The sequence below is a fragment of the Erinaceus europaeus genome, chromosome 23, assembly GCF_950295315.1.
Source record: "Erinaceus europaeus chromosome 23, mEriEur2.1, whole genome shotgun sequence".
Lineage (NCBI taxonomy): Eukaryota > Metazoa > Chordata > Mammalia > Eulipotyphla > Erinaceidae > Erinaceus > Erinaceus europaeus.
The window spans coordinates 15,347,465-15,366,691 of NC_080184.1; the positions used below are offsets into that span (position 1 = coordinate 15,347,465).

Below are 19,227 nucleotides of genomic sequence, written 5' to 3' on the forward strand. Positions count from 1 at the left end.
GTTGGCAACTCATGACCGGCCTAGACATCAGAAGGGCTGGGCCCAGCCTCCTTGGCTTCTTGGTGTAGAGACACAAGGCACTTGCCCCTAGCATCTGAAACCCAGGGACTTGGATTGGGCTTCCAAGATGGAAGAAAAGGCCCAACTTGAAACAGTTCTCCTCCTGCACCCCCACCCCACCCCCACCTCGTCTGAGTCTCTCACTCAAGAAGCATCTGGTAGTCTTGTTTTTGCCTCCAGGGTTGTTATTGCTGGTGCTCTGCTATGAATCCACTGCTCCTGGAGGCCCTTTTTTCTCTTTTGTTGCCCTTGTTTATCGTTGTTGTTATTGCTGTGGTTGTTGTTGGATAGGACAGAGAGAAATGGAGAGAGGAGGGGAAGACAGAGAGGGGAGAGAAAGACAGACACCTGCAGACCTGCTTCACCGCCTGGGAAGCGACTCCCCTGCGGGTGGGGAGCTGGGGGCTCCAACCAGGATCCTTATGCTGGTGCTTGCACATCCTGCCATTGTGCACTTAACCCACTGCTTCTACTGCCCAGGCCCCCATAGCCTTGTTCTTTACATCTAGTAATCTTGGATTTATCACATATATATAATTATTATTTTTTAACCAGAGCATTGCTTAGCTTGGGCTTATGGTGGTGCTGGGGATTGAACCTGGGACTTTGGAGCCTCAAGCATGAGAGTCTCTTTGCATAACTATTATGCTATCTACCCCCGCTCTCATAATAATTCTTCTCAGGACAGTTATTTTACTATTTGAGAAGGGAGCAGAGCTTATTATTGTATTTGCCTCTAGGATTATTGCTGTGGCTTGGTGTCTGCACTATGAATCTACTGCTCCTGCAGCTTTTTTTTTTTTTTTTTTTTGGATAAGAGAGAGATATTGAGAATGGAGGGGAAGAGAGAAAAGGGGAGAAAAAATTAGACACCTGCAGATCTGCTTCACTGCTTGCGAAGCTACCCTCCTGCAGGTGGGGAACCGGGTGCTCTAACCAGGATCCTTACATGAGTCTTTAACATGCTGCGCCACCGTCCAGCCTGGCCCTGCTTATGTTTTTCAAAATACACAAAACGCAGCAGAGAGCTTTAAAGGGATCACTCACCCCTGTGAAATTGTACTGCATCTCTCATATCCTGCAGACTTCACTAGTGGATGGTGCTGCCACCACCAAGTCTCTTTCATCTAACAGGAAGTTTTCAACTTTTTGTTTTTAATTGAAACGTTCTTTTTTTTTTTTTTTTTAAAGATTTTATTTATTTATTAATGAGAAAGATAGAATGGGAGAGAGAAAGAACCAGACATCACTCTGGTACATGTGCTGCCGGGGACTGAACTCAGGAACCTCACGCTTGAGAGTCCGATGCCCTAACCCCTGCACCACCTCCCGGACCACAAAAGGTTGTTTTTTTTTTTTTTTTTTGCCTCCAGGGTTATTGCTGGGACTCAGTGCCTGCACCATGAATCCACTGCTCCTGGAGGCCATTTTCTCCCCCTTTTGTTGCCCTTGTTGTAGCCTTGTTGTGGTTATTGTTATTGTTGATGTCGTCGTTGTTGGATAGGACAGAGAGAAATGGAGAGAGGAAGGAAAGAAAGAGAGGGGGAGAGAAAGACAGACACCTGCAGACCTGCTTCACCGCCTGTGAAGAAACTCCTCTGCAGGTGGGGTTCGAACCAGGATCCTTGCGCTGGTCCATGTGCTCTGCGCCACATGCACTTAATGCGCTGCGCTACTGCCTGACCCCCAAATTGAAAGGTTCTTTCAGCTACACAAACCTTTGGCTAATTGGACACACTACTGATCTAGGTCCACTGACTGAACAGGACGTAGTGTGGTGTCGTTGGCAGGTGGCACCAAGAGGCGTGTGGGCCCCTCTGCCCGCCTTGGAGCTGTTGGTCTAGAGCTCTGAAATAGCCTGGGAAGGCAGGGTTTCCTTCCTGCTGGAGGCAGCACTGGGGCATGCAGTCCCCATGGGGTCTGGATGATAAGAGGGAGGCTGACCTCTTTCGGAACTGGGCAGGAACCGCCGTGTGCAATGTTTCCATCTAGATGAACGGGCCGGGTTGGTTTTGTTTCGTTTTATTTTACCAGAACTCTGCTCAGCTCTGGCTGATGGTGGGATGGGTGATTGAACCTGGGATTTTGGAGTCTCTTTGCAGAACCATCACGCTGTCTGCCCACTGGGTCGGGCTGCTCTTAATCTCTTCTGTTGAGTTGGTCTTAGTCCTCCCCCAGCCTTTGTTTACACTGGTTCATCTGCGCGCATGCTTTCCTCGATGCACTGGCCTGCAACAGACATGGGGGCTCTCAAGGAAGACCTCTACTTGGGGGTTAATTTAGGTTTTTTTGTTTGTTTGTTTTCTTTACCAGAGCCCTGCTCAGTTCTGGAATTTGGTAGTGCTGGGATTAAACCTGGGGCCTCAGGAAGAAGAATCTTTTTTTTTTTTGTCCTTGTTTTTATCATTGTTGTGGTTATTATTGTTGTTGTTGATGTCGTCGTTGTTGGATAGGACAGAGAGAAATGGAGAGAGGAGGGGAAGACAGAGATGGGGAGAGAAAGACAGACACCTGCAGACCTGCTTCACCGCCTGGGAAGCGACTCCCCTGCAGTTGGGGAGCCGGGGGCTCAAACTGGGATCCTTACGCCGGGTCCTTGAGCTTTGCTCCACCTGCACTTAACCACCTCCCGACAGGGAGGAGAATCTTGTCTGTAATTACTATCCTACCCCCCAGGCTCAAGAAGTCTTTTTTGGGGGGAGGGTGCTTTCACTGCTCTGGGGTGATTTTTCTCAGCTAGAGATCAAGGCAAAGATCAGGGGGAGATAGAGACAGAGACACAGGCTGACAGACACCACAGCGCTAGAGCTTCTTAATGCCGTGGGCCAGGCTTGAGCCTGCATCTCCTGACAAAGCAGCTCTATTCACAGGAGCTGTAATTACTGGCCGAAAGTCTTATTTATGTACTTGATACAGAAGCAGAGACAGAGACAGAGAGACGGGCTTCCTTCAACATGATGGGGTCCCGCCTAGAGCCTATCCAATAGGCCTGTGGGAGGTGACAGTGGACAAAGCACTGGTCTCGCCAGCAGGAGGCCCTGCATCAAGCCCTAGCAGCTGCCCTGGGTGCCGGAGCCATGCTCTGGTTCATCTCCGCTCGCTCTGAAATAAATAAGAACACACTTCTTTTTTTAAATATTTATTCCCTTTTGTTGCCCTTGTCGTTTTATTATTTTAGTTACTATTGTTGTCGTCGTTGTTGGATAGGACAGAGAGAAATGGAGAGAGGAGGGGAAGACAGAGGAGGAGAGAAAAGACAGACACCTCTGCAGACCTGCTTGACCGCCTGTGAAGCGACTCCCCTGCAGGTGGGGAGCCGGGGCTCGAACCGGGATCCTTATGCTAGTCCTTGCGCTTTGCACCACCTGTGCTTAACCTGTTGTGCTACCGCCTGACTCCCAAGTACACACTTCTTTAGAAATCAAAAGAAAAATAAGGAAACATTCAGTCTTTTGACTCTGGTAACTTCCTGTGCAGTGAGTAAGCCTGTGAGCACTGATGGTCTTGTCATCTTGTGGGGTCCTGGGGTAAGGCAGTCCCCCTGGGGCCCGTGAGGGGTGCTAGGTTCAGGTGGTTACCCTCAGGCTGTATGAGCTGGGACCTGGGAGCCCCCGGAGGCTTGGGAGTGGAGCCTCAGAGCAGAGGCCGGAGGGGTCACTTGCCCAAGCACCACTGCTGGGATCTGGAAACTGGAGTTGGTCTGGTCATGGCCTGGGCCAGGGCTTTTCTGTCAGTCAGAGGTGGCGTCTTGGGGTCCCCTGGCAGTTCACGGTGTTATGCAGTAGACCGACCCACAGTGTGAGGTGCAGAGAGGGATGTGCCCACTGAGGCTAGGGGCCCTGGGTTCAAGCGCTGAAGTCTGTCTGAGTCGAATCGGCTCAGATTCAGGCGGTGAGGTGGCAGGTGCTGGAGGCAAGCTTCTGGTGGTGGCCTCTGTCGCCTTGGCCCCAGCCGGAAGTGGGCGGGAACCCTGCGAGGCAGCCCCAGTGAGTGCTCCCACCTCTGGGCTCCGCTGCCCTTGGAAGTGGACGCTGCTCCCTCTCACTTCCTGCCCCGCCCTCGGCTGGGCTCCTGGGCCCCAGTGAAACACAGGAAGCGAGTTCAGCTGCTCCCTGTTTCCTTGGTCAGAGCTGGGCGTCCCGCAGAGGCACCACACTCAGGCTGGCAGGGTGGACAGAGGTGGGCGACCTGTCTCTGCAGGGTGACCACAGTGCCCTGGGACATTAGGAGCTCTAGAGGGAGAGTGGCCGGGGAGGTGGCAAGGTGTGAGGTCCTGGATTCAGTCCCCTTCAGAGTGATGATGTCCTGGATCTTTCTCTTCAGGAAGCAGATCAGTAAGCAGACGCATCTTTTATGGAAATAAACCCTTTGCAGACTTGAGAGGGGCAGATCCCGGGGCCTGAATGTGGCCTTAGGAGAGGGCCTTTCAAGTCTCCTCACTCTGGCCCCCAAGTGGCAACGAGAGGAATCCAGTCCAGGGGGGGACCAGCCCGGGGGCTGGTGACTGGAACTGTGGGGTCCAGTGAGCCCTTCACTGCAGCCTGGCTCGGGTTACTCCTGGGCGGGCACAGTCTGCTTAGGAGCCGGTCCTCTCAGGGCCAGAGACCCCCCCCCCCCCAGTCACTCCTTGGGAAGAGGGTGGCCTGGGGCCTGGAGAGAGCAGCACTTCGATGGCTTTGATGCTGGAGGGGAGACCTGCAGGCGAGCGGCCTTGACCCCGGCCCTCTGCAGGCCTCTAAGGCCAGGGTTCAAGAAGCTCGGGCTGCTGCCCCAGGCAGAAAGCCTGCAGAGGGGCCGTGTTTCCCTCTCCCTCCCCCCCCCTTCTCTCTCTCTCTCTCTCTCTCTCTCTCTCTCTCTCTCTCGGAGTTACTGTTCCTCTCAGTGATGTCATAGCAGCTTAGACTGTTAGATGACGAGCTAGTTCATCCCCCCAGCAGCAACCACGTCAGTCCCAGAGGCAGGTCGCAGGCCGCTTTTTACTTTTTTGTTGCGAGTTCTTGTGTTTCAGGTGTTTTCCACATTTGAGCTGGACTGTCTAGTAGTTGTAAGACTTGATTACTTTATTTTTCAAGATTTACTTATTAATGGCAGAGAAGGGAAGAGAGAAAGAGAAACCAGAGTGTTACTCCGGGGCTGAACTCAAGACCTCGTACTTGCCAGCTTGGACCTTTGTGCGCTGTACTGCTTGTATGTGGCTGGAGAAGACCGAGCCCAGAGCCCCGCCCCACACCAGCACTGGCAGGGCAGGGATGGGCGCCTGGGCCTCCTTGCCATGCCTTTCCCTGGATGCTCAAACACTTTCTGTTCCCTGGAGCTGGAATCTTGCCCCTGCATGACTTCCTGACTCGGATCCACATAGAGAGCTTCCTTTGGTGCCATGGGGTATCAGGGCTGTAACCAAAGGGATGTGTGCTGCCCGATGAGCCGTCACTCCAACCCAAGAACATTTTGTTTTGTTTTGTTTTTTTAATCATTCCTTTTAAGATAAAGGCAGGAGAGTGAAAGAAGCCATGACACCAAAGTTCCCTTCAGTGTGGTGGGGGCTGGACTCGAACCCAGGTCACCCCCAGCAGAGCAGCGCCCTATCCAAGTGAACTACTGTGCCAGCCCACAAGAACATTTGCAAAAATTGTTTTTTGTTTTAAAGGCACAGAGACAGAAACACACACCAGAGTCCTGCTGAGCTCTGGCCGATGGTGGTGCGGGGGATTGAACCTGGGACCTTGGAGCTTCAGGCAGGAGAGTCTCTTTGCAGAACCTCTGTGCTGTCTCCCCACCCCAAGAATACTTACAAACACACCTCAAGCTTCTGTTTACTTATGGGGGAGGCCATGCCGCCTCCTGGCTGGAGCCCAGGCCTTCCCGTCTTCCCTCTCAGCAGCGTCCTAACCGTTGACTTTTACCCTGGATTCAAAATGATTCAAAATGCAGTTCGTCCCACTCCTTGCAGACCAGCAGGCACTGCTGGAGGCCTGCAGCTGGGTGCAGGGGCAGTGCTGGTGTGGGGTGCCTCCACTAAGTGGGGGGAAGCACTGGACCCCACAGTTTGACTTTGCTTTGCCTGGGCTGATGGTGTTGGCGGCTGGACCCGAGGCCTCAGGCCCCACAGTCTTACACGGTGACTGCTCTGCTTCTCTCATGTTCACAGGCTGGTGGCTCTCTGGATGTAGACTGGCATTTCCCCCTTTTTTCCCCCTTGGTACTTTTCTGATTTTTTTTCTCTGTCTACCAGACCCTGCTCAGTTCTTGCTGATGGTGGTGCTGGGGATTGAACCTGGGACTTTGGAGCCTCAGGCAGCAGTCTGTTTGCATAACCGCTATGCTATCTCCTCCGCCCTTCTCTTGAGTTTTTTAATCCATAGAAAACATGGTGTTTTGTTAAGTCACTACTTTTTAAAATACATTTTTAATTAGTATTTTTTTATTGGATAGAGACAGAAATCAAGAGGGAAGGGAGAGGCAGAGAGGGAGGGAGAGAAACAGCAAGACACCTGTAGCCTTGCTCTACCACTCTGGAAGCTTCCTTCCCTGCAGGTGGGAAGTGGGGGCTCGAACTTGGGTCCTTGTGCGTGTTAATGCGTGTGCCACCACCTGGCTCCCTGTAAATCACTAGTGAAATATATATGTGTGTGTTTAAAAAAAAAAGAAAATATGCTTCACTTTTAGTGACCTTTCAAAGCCTTAACATTGACTCGGATAAAGTGGTCAGGGTGGTGGTGGGGCCTGCCATAGCAAAGCGGCTTAAGCGCGCACATGGCGCGTAGCTCAAGGACCAGCGTAAGGAGCCCGGTTCAAGCCCCCGGCTCCCCACCTGCAGGGGGGTTTCTTCGCAAGTGGTGAAGCCAGTCTGCAGGTCTTTCTCTCCCCCTCTGTCTTCCCCTCCTCTCTCGATTTCTTTCTCTCCTATCCAACAATTATAGCAATAAGAACAACAGTGATAAATAACAAGGGCAATCAAAAGGGGGGATATAGCCTCCAGGAGCAGTGGATTCCTAGTGCAGGCACCGAGTCCCAGTGATAACCCTGGAGGCAAAAAAAAAAAAGTGTTCAGGGTGGGGAGGTAACATACGTTTATGCAGTAATAATGATGAAGGGGCTAGGAGCTCACAAGCTGAGGTTCTCAGTTCCATCCCTGGCATTCCATGTGCCAGAGGGTGCTCTCTCTGCCTTTCTTATTTTTATTTATTTATTCCCTCTTGTTGCCCTTGTTTTATTGTTGTAGTTATTATTGTTGTTACTGATGTCGTCATTGGATAGGACAGAGTAATGGAGAGAGGAGGGGAAGACTGAGAGGGGAGAGAAAGACAGACACCTGCAGACCTGCTTCACTGTGAAGCGACCCCCCTGCAGGTGGGGAGCCGGGGGCTCAAACCGGGATCCTGACGCCGGTCCTTGTGCCACCTGCGCTTAACCTGCTGCGCTACTGCCCGACTCCTTTATTGTCTTTATTTATTTACTGGATAGAGACAGCCAGAAATCGAGAGGGAGGAGGGTGATAGAGAGGGAGAGAGACAGCTGCAGCCCTTCTTCACCACTTGTGAAGCTTTCCCCTGCAGGTGGAGACCAGGGGCTTGATCCTGGGTCCTTGCGCACTGTGACACGTGGGCTCAGCCAGGTGCCACCACCTGGCCTCCCCTTTCTTTACAGATCTTTTAAACAAGTAAATTCTTAAAACACAAAGTGACTTTATTTTATTTTAAGCTATGTATTGATACAAAAGAGATACTCCTTTGCCAACTAACTAGGTCAGAAGACAGAAGGAGATGAACTTCCTTCCGGTCAGGAGGCGACCTCTGAGCAGTCGGGCATCAGCCCTTCAGGGCAGGTCTGCGCAGATGGGCTGGTGCCCCGGCAGTACGCGGCGTCTTCAGGACGTCTCAAGTCGTGGTGTGGTACCCTTCCTCGACCCCGACGCTTGTGGCCTGAGCGGAGTTGGGGAGTTGGGGCCCCTCCACCGGGGACTGTCCAGGGCAGGGAAACAGGGAAAGGGGCTCCCGAAGGTGGGCCCCGGGCGCACATCGGAGCAGGCGGGCGGGTGGCTGTTCCGGGCAGCTGCAGCCCGGCTTTGCCCAGGCCGAGCCGAGCCGAGTCTTGAGGGCCTGTGTTCGGATCCCCCCACCGCGAGAGGGGCCACATCACCACCTGTTTCTGATATCCGGGCTGGGGTCCCCCGGTCTGCCCGCGGCCGGCTCTCTGGGCGCCCGGACCCCAGCCGCAGCCCTTCCTCCGGGCCTCCGGGCCATCCCGGTCTAGTCCTGCCGCTGCGCAGGACACGGAGCCCTCCGGAATGGGCGCAGCTGCGGCTGAGTCGCTCCCTCTGGGTGCCAGCCTTTCTGAGGGGCGAGGGGCGACGGCGGGGTGTGGGGGGCGGGGGCCTCCTGCTTGGCCGTGTGGGCGCAGGTGACCCTCATCTTGCCACTGGCGCCCCAGAGGGGTGGGGTGTCCCCTCTGTCCTCCCAGACCTGCCCCTGACAGACTGGAGACGGAGCCCAGTGATTGCCTGGGTGCTTCTGCTCCACCCCCTCCACTCACCAGCCTTGGGCCTGGGGGAGAGCCCTGGGGGGCTGGGGGGGTCCCGGAGGAGAGGCGGCTCCTGGGGGGGTCCCGGAGGAGAGGCGGGTCCTGGGGGGATCCCGGAGGAGAGGCGGGTCCTGGGGGGTCCCGGAGGAGAGGCGGGTCCTGGGGTGTCCCGGAGGAGAGGCGGGTCCTGGGGGGGTCCCGGAGGAGAGGCGGGTTCTGGGGGGGTGTCCCGGAGGAGAGGCGGGTCCTGGGGGGGTGTCCCGGAGGAGAGGCGGGTCCTGGGGGGGTCCCGGAGGAGAGGCGGGTCCTGGGGGGTCCCGGAGGAGAGGCGGGTTCTGGGGGGTCCCGGAGGAGAGGCGGGTTCTGGGGGGGTGTCCCGGAGGAGAGGCGGGTCCTGGGGGGGTGTCCCGGAGGAGAGGCGGGTCCTGGGGGGGTCCCGGAGGAGAGGCGGGTCCTGGGGGGATCCCGGAGGAGAGGCGGGTCCTGGGGGGTCCCGGAGGAGAGGCGGGTCCTGGGGGGGTCCCGGAGGAGAGGCGGGTTCTGGGGGGGTGTCCCGGAGGAGAGGCGGGTCCTGGGGGGGTCCCGGAGGAGAGGCGGGTCCTGGGGGGTCCCGGAGGAGAGGCGGGTTCTGGGGGGGTGTCCCGGAGGAGAGGCGGGTCCTGGGGGGGTGTCCCGGAGGAGAGGCGGGTCCTGGGGGGGTCCCGGAGGAGAGGCGGGTCCTGGGGGGGTGTCCCGGAGGAGAGGCGGGTCCTGGGGGGTCCCGGAGGAGAGGCCGGTTCGGGGGGGGCCGGGGGTGTGTTGGGGGTGAGGCAGGCTCTGGGGCATCTGCAGGGTTCTCCCCGCCCCTTGTTCTTGAACGCAGTTGTGTGTGGCTTGAACCCAGGGCCGCAGGCGCTGTACGCGGATGCCAGCGGGCCCCTGCACTGCGGACACACACATGCGGGTTTCGTCACACATGCGGGTCGGGGACCTGCCTGGCAGCCGCGGCCCGGGAGGGGCGCTTCCGGGCCTGGGCCCGCCGACCACGCCCCCACAACAGACCACGCCCCGGGCACGTTTTCGCCCCCGCCCCAGACCCGCGTCACGTCATCGGGCTCCGCCCCCGCCCGTTTCGGCCACGCCCCATCCCCGCCCCCATGGTCCGGTCGGCCACGCCCCAGCCTCGCCGGCGGCGCGGCCCCTTTAAGGCGTGTGGTGGGCGCAGTGCGCATGCCCCTGGTGACGCCGCCGGCTCCATGTGCCGCGGGCCGGGGGCGCAGGCTCGGCGGGCGGCGGGCGGCGGGCCCCGCGGGGCAGGAGCGCGGAGACCCCGAGACCCCTGGCCCCAGACCCCGGGCCTGTGGTAATTGCCGGCCGGTGAGTGCCCAGAGCCGCCGGGAAGTCGCCACTTTGCCGTCCCAGACTTCCCCCCACGTGGGCGGGGGTCCCAGGGGCGCGGGGCGGGGGTCGGGTGGGGGGAGGGGCCGGAACCCCGGGCGGGGACCCTGGGGGCGGGTCCCGAGGGCCCTGGGGCGGGGCCGCGGCGGAGGGGGCTCGGGCGCCGAGGGAGGCGGGGTCCCCGCTGTCCGGGCGCTCGGGGGTGTTGCGGGCCGTGGGGTCCCCGGGATCTCGGGCGCTCCTGCCGTATTGTCCCGTTAGAACAGGGTCGCGCCCTCCCGGGACCCTCCTGTCCCCCGGGACCCTCTGCGCGGCGTCTGAGCAGCTGCTCTCAGGATTAATGGCCGGGCCAGAGAGGCTTACCTGCCGGCTGAGCTGCTCTGGGGAGACTGAGTGCTCTGGGGGTGCCGCCGCCCAGGGGGGAGACGGAGTGCTGTGGGGTGCTCTGTGGGGGAGACTGAGTGATCTGAGGGTGCTCTGTGGGGGAGACTGAGTGGACTGGGGTGCTCTGTGGGGGAGACTGAGTGGTCTGGGGTGCTCTGTGGGGGAGACTGAGTGGACTGGGTGCTCTGTGGGGGAGACTGAGTGATCTGAGGGTGCTCTGTGGGGGAGACTGAGTGGACTGGGGTGCTCTGTGGGGGAGACTGAGTGGTCTGGGGTGCTCTGTGGGGGGAGACTGAGTGGTCTGAGGGTGCTCTGTGGGGGGAGACTGAGTGGACTGGGGTGCTCTGTGGGGGGAGACTGAGTGGACTGGGGTGCTCTGTGGGGGAGACTGAGTGCTGTGGGGTGCTCTGTGGGGGAGACTGAGTGGACTGGGGTGCTCTGTGGGGGAGACTGAGTGGACTGGGGTGCTCTGTGGGGGAGACTGAGTGATCTGAGGGTGCTCTGTGGGGGAGACTGAGTGATCTGAGGGTGCTCTGTGGGGGAGACTGAGTGGACTGGGGTGCTCTGTGGGGGAGACTGAGTGATCTGAGGGTGCTCTGTGGGGGAGACTGAGTGGACTGGGGTGCTCTGTGGGGGAGACTGAGTGGACTGGGGTGCTCTGTGGGGGAGACTGAGTGGTCTGGGGTGCTCTGTGGGGGAGACTGAGTGATCTGAGGGTGCTCTGTGGGGGGAGACTGAGTGGACTGGGTGCTCTGTGGGGGAGACTGAGTGGACTGGGGTGCTCTGTGGGGGAGACTGAGTGGACTGGGGTGCTCTGTGGGGGGAGACTGAGTGGACTGGGGTGCTCTGTGGGGGAGACTGAGTGGTCTGAGGGTGCTCTGTAGGGGAGACTGAGTGGACTGGGGTGCTCTGTGGGGGAGACTGAGTGGACTGGGGTGCTCTGTGGGGGAGACTGAGTGGACTGGGGTGCTCTGTGGGGGAGACTGAGTGGACTGGGGTGCTCTGTGGGGGAGACTGAGTGGTCTGGGGTGCTCTGTGGGGGGAGACTGAGGGTGCTCTGTGGGGGGAGACTGAGTGGACTGGGGTGCTCTGTGGGGGGAGACTGAGTGGACTGGGGTGCTCTGTGGGGGAGACTGAGTGCTGTGGGGTGCTCTGTGGGGGAGACTGAGTGGACTGGGGTGCTCTGTGGGGGAGACTGAGTGGACTGGGGTGCTCTGTGGGGGAGACTGAGTGATCTGAGGGTGCTCTGTGGGGGAGACTGAGTGATCTGAGGGTGCTCTGTGGGGGAGACTGAGTGGACTGGGGTGCTCTGTGGGGGAGACTGAGTGATCTGAGGGTGCTCTGTGGGGGAGACTGAGTGGACTGGGGTGCTCTGTGGGGGAGACTGAGTGGACTGGGGTGCTCTGTGGGGGAGACTGAGTGGTCTGGGGTGCTCTGTGGGGGAGACTGAGTGATCTGAGGGTGCTCTGTGGGGGGAGACTGAGTGGACTGGGTGCTCTGTGGGGGAGACTGAGTGGACTGGGGTGCTCTGTGGGGGAGACTGAGTGGACTGGGGTGCTCTGTGGGGGGAGACTGAGTGGACTGGGGTGCTCTGTGGGGGAGACTGAGTGGTCTGAGGGTGCTCTGTAGGGGAGACTGAGTGGACTGGGGTGCTCTGTGGGGGAGACTGAGTGATCTGAGGGTGCTCTGTAGGGGAGACTGAGTGGACTGGGTGCTCTGTGGGGGAGACTGAGTGGTCTGGGGGTGCTCTGTGGGGGGAGACTGAGTGGACTGGGGTGCTCTGTGGGGGAGACTGAGTGGTCTGGGGTGCTCTGTGGGGGAGACTGAGTGGACTGGGGTGCTCTGTGGGGGAGACTGAGTGGTCTGGGGTGCTCTGTGGGGGAGACTGAGTGATCTGAGGGTGCTCTGTGGGGGAGACTGAGTGGTCTGAGGGTGCTCTGTGGGGGAGACTGAGTGATCTGAGGGTGCTCTGTAGGGGGGAGACTGAGTGATCTGAGGGTGCTCTGTGGGGGAGACTGAGTGATCTGAGGGTGCTCTGTGGGGGAGACTGAGTGACCTGAGGGTGCTCTGTGGGGGAGACTGAGTGGTCTGGGGTGCTCTGTGGGGGGAGACTGAGTGGTCTGGGGGTGCTCTGTGGGGGAGACGGAGTGCTGTGGGGTGCTCTGTGGAGGGAGACTGAGTGGTCTGAGGGTGCTCTGTGGAGGGAGACTGAGTGGTCTGAGGGTGCTCTGTGGGGGGAGACTGAGTGGACTGGGGTGCTCTGTAGGGGGAGACTGAGTGATCTGAGGGTGCTCTGTGGGGGAGACTGAGTGCTGTGGGGTGCTCTGTGGGGGGAGACTGAGTGGTCTGGGGGTGCTCTGTGGGGGGAGACTGAGTGATCTGAGGGTGCTCTGTGGAGGGAGACTGAGTGATCTGAGGGTGCTCTGTGGGGGGAGACTGAGTGATCTGGGGGTGCTCTGTGGGGGGAGACTGAGTGGACTGGGGTGCTCTGTAGGGGGGAGACTGAGTGATCTGAGGGTGCTCTGTGGGGGGAGACTGAGTGGACTGGGGTGCTCTGTAGGGGGGAGACTGAGTGATCTGAGGGTGCTCTGTGGGGGGAGACTGAGTGGTCTGGGCATGTCCTCTGTGGTGGAGACTGAGTGGTCTGGGGGTGTCCTCTATGGGGGAGACTGAGTGGTCTGGGGGTGTCCTCTGTGGGGGGGACTGAGTGGTCTGGGTGCTCCTGGGGGGAGACTGAATGGTTTGGGGGTGCTTTCTCGGGGGAAGACTGAGTAGTCGGGTTGCCCTCTGGGGGGAGACTGAGTAGTCGGGTTGCCCTTGGGGGGGGAGACTGAGTGGTCTGGGGGTGTCCTCTGTGGGGGGGACTGAGTGGTCTGTGGGTGCCCTGTGGGGGGAGACTGAGTGGTCTGGGGGTGCCCTCTGTGGGGGAGTCTTGAGTGGTCTTAGGGTGCCCTGTGGGAAGACTGAGTGATCTGTGGGGGGACTGAGTGGTCTGGGTGCTCCTGGGGGGAGGCTGAATGGTCTGGGGGTGCTTTCTGGGGGGAGACTGAGTAGTCGGGTTGCCCTTGGGGGGGGAGACTGAGTGGTCTGGGGGTGCCCTCTGTGGGGGAGACTGAGTGGTCTGGGAGTGTCCTGTGGGGGGGAGACTGAGTGGTCTGGGGGTGCTCTTTGGGGGGAGACTGAGTGGTCTGAGGGTGTCTGGGGGTGCCCTGTGGGGGGAGACTGAGTGGTTGGGGGTGTCCTCTGTGGGGGGCACAGAGTGGTCTGGGGGTATCCTCTGTGTGGGGAGACTGAGTGGTCTGGGGGTGCCCTCTGTGGGGGGACTGAGTGGTCTAGGGGTGTCCTCTGTGGGGGGGCACAGAGTGGTCTGCAGGTGTCCTCTGTGGGGGGAGACTGAGTGGTTGGGGGTGCCCTCTGTCGGGGGGACTGAGTGGTCTGGGGGTGTCCTCTGTGGGGGTGACTGAGTGGTCTGCAGGTGTCCTCTGTGGGGGGAGACTGAGTGGTGTGGGGGTGTCGTCTGTGTGGGGAGACTGAGTGGTTGGGGGTGTCCTCTGTGTGGGGAGACTGAGTGGTTGGGGGTGTCCTGTGGGGGTAGACTGAGTGGTCTGGGGGTGCCCTCTGGGGGGGACTGAGTGGTCTGCAGGTGTCCTCTGTGGGGGGAGACTGAGTGGTGTGGGGGTTCCTGGGGGGAGACTGAATGGTCTGGGGGTGCTTTCTGGGGGGTGGCTGAATGGTCTGGGGGTGCTTTCTGGGGGGAGACTGAGTGATCTGTGGGGGGACTGAGTGGTCTGGGTGCTCCTGGGGGGAGACTGAATGGTTTGGGGGTGCTTTCTCGGGGGAAGACTGAGTAGTCGGGTTGCCCTCTGGGGGGAGACTGAGTGGTCTGGGGGTGCCCTCTGGGGGAAGACTGGTCTGGGGGTGCCCTGTGGGAAGACTGAGTGATCTGTGGGGGACTGAGTGGTATGGGGGTTCCTGGGGGGGAGACTGAGTAGTCTGGGGGTGCTTTCTTGGGGTGATTGAGTGGTCTGGGGGTGCCCTCTGGGGGAGAGACTAAGTGCTCTGGGGGTGCCCTTTGGCATGGGGAGACTGAGTGGTCTGGGGGTGCCCTCTGGGAAGACTGTTGTTGGAGGTGTCCCGCTGTGTGGAGACAGAGCTGGCTTGTTGATGTCCTGCTCTGGGGAGACTAGTGGTCTGGGGGTGCCCCACTCTGGGGACACAGTGCTGGTTTGGAGGTTCCCTGCTTTGGGGAGGCCGAGTGATCTGGGGGCTTCCCCTCTGGGGAGATTGAACTGTTCTGGGGCTGCCCCTGACTCCTCTGGGGAGGCTGAGATGGAGGGGGATAGCTGAGGGGGGTCCCCAATCAGGCTGCCCTGGGCCCCTGGTACAGCTCCTCCTCCTGGCCCATCCTGGAGCTCAAAGTCCGGCTGAGTCACCTGGCCTCGGGTCCCTCCCTGGCGTTAGTGTCCACCCGCCTGTCCTCCAGGGCCTGGAGGGCTACTTGGGGAGCGGGAGAGCAGTGGGCTGGGGGGCCTAGAAGGCACAGACTATGGGCACCTGGGGGGTGCAGGGTGGGAGAGGGCATGGGTGGCAGGCTGGGAGCTGGGGTCCCGGATGGGCGTTGCTGGCTGCTTAGGGAGCTGGTCCAGTGATGAAGTTGGCCGGGTGGTGGGAGATCTGGGTGGTTGCTGCAGCTGCTGTGAGGTGCAGCCTGGCCCTGGTGTGAGCACATCCCACGGAGCTCCTGAGGCCTGGAACCAGCCCGGGGTGCGAGGCTGAGCTGGTCCTAGTCGGCCCTCTGGTCTGTGGCCTCCACCACACGTGCTGCAGGCGGCAGGTGACCAGCACTGTCCCCGGGTCGCTGGGTAGAGCCCCGGAAGGGCTGGAGCCTGCTCTCTGCACACGCACAAGGGAAACTGCTCTCTGTTTCAGCCACCAGACGAGCCGAGCCCGAGCCCCTTCTGCATCTGCCTGGCAGGTCTAGGACAGATGGGGCGCGGCTGGGGAGGGGAGACCCCACTGTGGTGCTCCCCTGGGCTAGTCCTTGAAGGGTGTGGCACGTGCACTGTCGGCTGAGCTGTCCTGCCCCCAGTCTGCTGGGTGGTTTCTGGGTGACTCTGGGTGCCTGAGACGGGGGTGTTTCTGGCCACAGCACCCTGAGTTGCACTGCGCCAGGCCCTGGAGCACAGCCAGAGTCCCCAGTGGGGCCTCCCGGAGCAGAGCCAGCGTCTCTGGGCAAGCCTTGTTGGGGGTAGCATGGGTGCTCCCTAGGCTCACCTCGTGGGGGGCACCCCGTCCTGCCCTGTCCTGGGCTTGTCCTGGGCCGGAGCTAGGCAGCCGCCCAGAGACACTCACTGCCTCTTGTGAGTGAGTAAATGAAGGACTGAACAAGTCTTTTTGTTTGTTTTGTTACTGCTGGGACTCAGTGCCTGGACTATGAATCCACTGCTCCTGGAGGCCATTTTCTCTTTTTTTGTTGCCTTTGTTATTGTTATTGTTGTTGCTGTTGTTGGATGGGACAGAGAGAAATCAAGAGAGGAGGGGAGGACAGAACAGAAAGACGCCTGCAGACCTGCTTCACCACCTGTGAAACGACCCCCCTGCAGGTGGGGAGCCGGTTGCTTGAACCGAGATCCTTATGCTGGTCCTTGCGCTTCGCACCATGTGCACTTAACTTCCTGCGCTACCGCCTAGCCTCCTGAATAAGTCTTTCTCCCTTTCTTTCTTTCTTTCTTTCTTTTTAATATTTTATTTGTTAATGAGAAAGGGAGAGAGAAAGAACCAGACATTTACTCTGGTACATGTGCTGCCGGGGATTGAACTCAGGACCTCATGCCTAACATGAGTCCAATGCTTTTATCCACTGCGCCATCTCCCGGACCCCCTGAACGAGTTTTTCTAAGGGACTCAGCTGGGCCGTAGAGATGGGTGTGTGAGTGGGGGTGTCACTGGGCCCTGCAAGTCCTGGAGTCTCGGGCTGCGAGTGACCTCTTTTTGGGGGCTAGAAATGTAGGTTAGTCCCTGAGGCTGCCTGCTCCTGGGGGCCTCCTGTCCTCAGAGAGGGCCAGGGGCTAACCCTGGCCTGAGGGGCAGGAACCTGCTGGGGGAGCTGAAAGGGACCCCCACTGGGCGGGCATTGGGGTGTGTGGGCTCCAGGGCCCCTGCAGGGACGCCGCACCCCTCAGCCCCACCAGCTGTGGCTCATGAGGTTGGAGGGTTATGGGTGTCCCTGACAGACTGTCTTCTTTGGGGGGGCTGCCCCCACATGGATGGTTGTCTGCCCCTACTCAGGGGTACATCTGGGAAGCGGCCCTGAGGGTACAGCTTGTGTGGAGGGGGGCTGAGTCCTGGGGGAGGGATGTGTGGAGGGGGGCTGTGTTCTGGGGGTGGGATGTGCTGGGGGGAGGGTGTATCTGGGGGGCTGTGTGGTGTGTGCTAGGGGGGCTGTGTCCTATGTGAGGTGTGTGCTGAGTGGGAGATGGGGTGGGCTGGGGTGGTCTGTCCTTGGGTGGGGTCTGCTGAGGGAGCTGTGTACTGCGAGTGAGTGGGAGAGAAAGTTCTGACGGGCTGCACCCTTCCGTTGAGCTGGGGGTGGTGAGTCCCTCAGGTTCTAGAAGGCTTATCCTGGGGTCCTGGGTCGCGGGGTTCCGAGGGGCCTTTGTTCCTGGGGTTGGTGTCTTGGGGTCTTGTGGCAGGTGCAGGTGTGGCCCAGGGGAGTGCGCTGCTCTTTGCTCCGAGTGGCGGCTTGGGGTGTGGGGGCTGGAGGGTCTCTGTGTGTAGGTCTCACCGGGGCTGTCCAGGGCTTTGGGGTACGGGAGGGCATGAGGCCCCTCGTCCTGGGCGAAGCCATGGCTACAGGGACGAGGAGGCCTTGCTGGCAGCCCTGGTTGCCATGGATGGGCCTGTGGGGCCGTGTCACGTTCCTGCTCCCAGGGACCCCGGCCTTGGGGAATGGGGCCTCTGCTACTTCCTGTCTCAGGTGAGCTGGCTTTCACTCTATGGTACCTGGCTTCCTGTCATAGGTTCCCACTTCCTGTCTTGCTGTCCTGGCTTCCTGTCTCAGGTGAGCTGGCTTTCACTGTGGCATCCTGTTTCCCGTCCTGGTGTCCTGCCTCCTGTCTCAGGTCCCTGCTTTCTCTCTCGGGTGCTGGCCTCCCATCACAGGTGAGCTGGCTTCCTGGTCAGGTGAGCCAGCTTTTTTTTAAACTCACACAACTAATTACATACATATTTTATCATTGCCTGAGGCTCCAAAGTTCCAGGTTCAATCCCCTACAGCAGCATAAACCAGAGCTGAGCAGTGTTCTCTCAAAAAACAAAACAAAACAAAACATATATATATGGAGTCGGGCAGTGGTGCAGCGGGTTAAGCACAGGTGGCGCAAAGCACAAGGACCAGTGTAAGGATCCTGGTTCAAGCCCCCGGCTCCCCACCTGCAGTGGGGTTGCTTCACAGGAGGTGAAGCAGGTCTGCAGGTGTCTTTCTCTCCCCGTCTTTGCCTTCTCTCTCCATGTTTCTTTGTCCTATCCAGCAATGACAACATCAACAACAACTACAACAATAAGGCAACAAGGCAACAAAAGGGAATAAATAAATGTATATATATGTGTGTGTGTGTGTGTGTGTGTGTGTGTATATACGTATATTGTTATTGCATAGTGATAGAGAAATTGAGAGGGGAGGGGGAGATAGGGAGAGAGACAGAGAGACACCTGCAGCCCTGCTTCACCGCTCTGGAAGCTTCCCCCTGCAGGGTGCTGTGATGCTGCACTCAGCCAGGTGCCTCCTCCCCGTGAGCCAGCTCTTTGTCGCTATGTCCCGACTTCTGGTCCATAGATCAGTGCACAGGACTTTTGTCTTTTGGGGTCCCCTGTGTGAAGGTGCCCCCGGAGTGAGGCTGGTCCCTGTAGGTATTCTAACCCTGTCCGTGATGCCCAGCTTGCCGTCCAGGCACCTGGGGGTTTGCTTGCTGGGTGGTGGGAGGGTGATTGGTGCTGCTGGACTTCACTGGCAGCTTGACTGGTGAGGGTGGGCATCAGGGCCGGGGGAGACGTGGGGCGCACAGGGATAGGAGGGCTTCCCTATGGGTGGGGGACCCTGTGGGCAGGTCCCTGCTGGCAGTGCGGTGATGCTGGCATTCCCTTCCTGTGGATGCCGGCACATTGGTTAGGGCCCAGGGATGGCTTAGAGACCCCCCCCCCCATGAACCCCGTGCAGACGGCATGTCCTTGGGGCACCCTCGCGTGTGGCCTGGTGCTGATACTCGGGCCGACTCCTGGCAGCACGTCTTGGGTGCTGCCCACTGGACCCTCCTGCAGGCCTGGGCCTGGCCTTCCTGTCTAATGGGGGCTGTGCCTGCGGGAACCTACCTTCCCCACCTGCTGTCCTCACACCCCTGGGGTCTCCCAGGGCCATGCTGAGGCTACCAGCACACTTAGCATTAAGCACTCAGCTCCTGCCAGTCTGCCTGAGGGCACATCTGGGAGTCATGGCACTTTTGGTGTCTTCCAGCAGGGGCCTGGGGGCCTGGACACCTGGACCATAGGCCTGGGGCATGTCCCCTTCCTCAGGGTCAGGAGCCCCAGGATATCCCCCCCCCCCCTGCTTGGCAGGGCTCTACCTACGGCCATGGCCTCCGGCCCCCACCCCTCAGGGGTCACTCAGCGGGATGAGCCGCTTGCCCGAGGATCAGGGCCAGATAATCTACCGTAGCTCTTGCTCTAGCTGTGGCCCTGGGTTGAGTTGGTCCTGGGTTGCGGACGTGGCTCAGGCCCCCCCAGGGGGCCGTGGATGTGGGGGCTGCAGGAGTGTGTGGGGCCGTGGACGTGGGGGCTGTAGGTGTGTGGGGCTGTGGATGTGGGTGCTGTTAGTACCCTGCCTGGCCTGGC

General features: G+C 59.5%; 1 protein-coding gene and 1 long non-coding RNA gene across 12 annotated transcripts in view; both read left to right on the top strand.

Annotated features, from left to right (window-relative positions):
- Nucleotides 1–19,227, top strand: part of GATAD2A (GATA zinc finger domain containing 2A) — a 45,186-nt gene that overhangs the window by 11,635 nt on the left and 14,324 nt on the right. For 4 of the 11 annotated variants that reach the window (XM_016192643.2, XM_016192645.2, XM_016192644.2 and 1 more), the window contains exon 1: nucleotides 17,482–17,523. The exons of 2 other annotated variants lie outside the window; for them this stretch is intronic. Coding sequence is in view for 1 of the 9 variants with exons in the window: in XM_060181874.1 (XP_060037857.1) it covers nucleotides 9,790–9,936 (147 nt within the window). In the remaining 8 variants the exon portion in view is untranslated. Of the gene's footprint in view, nucleotides 1–9,781; nucleotides 9,937–17,360; nucleotides 17,402–17,481; nucleotides 17,524–19,227 lie in introns of those variants that run through there. 5 more of the 11 variants (XM_060181880.1, XM_060181874.1, XM_060181877.1 and 2 more) reach the window with 5 other exon arrangements.
- On the top strand, nucleotides 3,481–6,710 carry LOC132535564 (uncharacterized). Its single transcript, XR_009547343.1, has 2 exons — nucleotides 3,481–4,239; nucleotides 5,545–6,710. It is a non-coding gene; the product is annotated as an uncharacterized LOC132535564 (long non-coding RNA).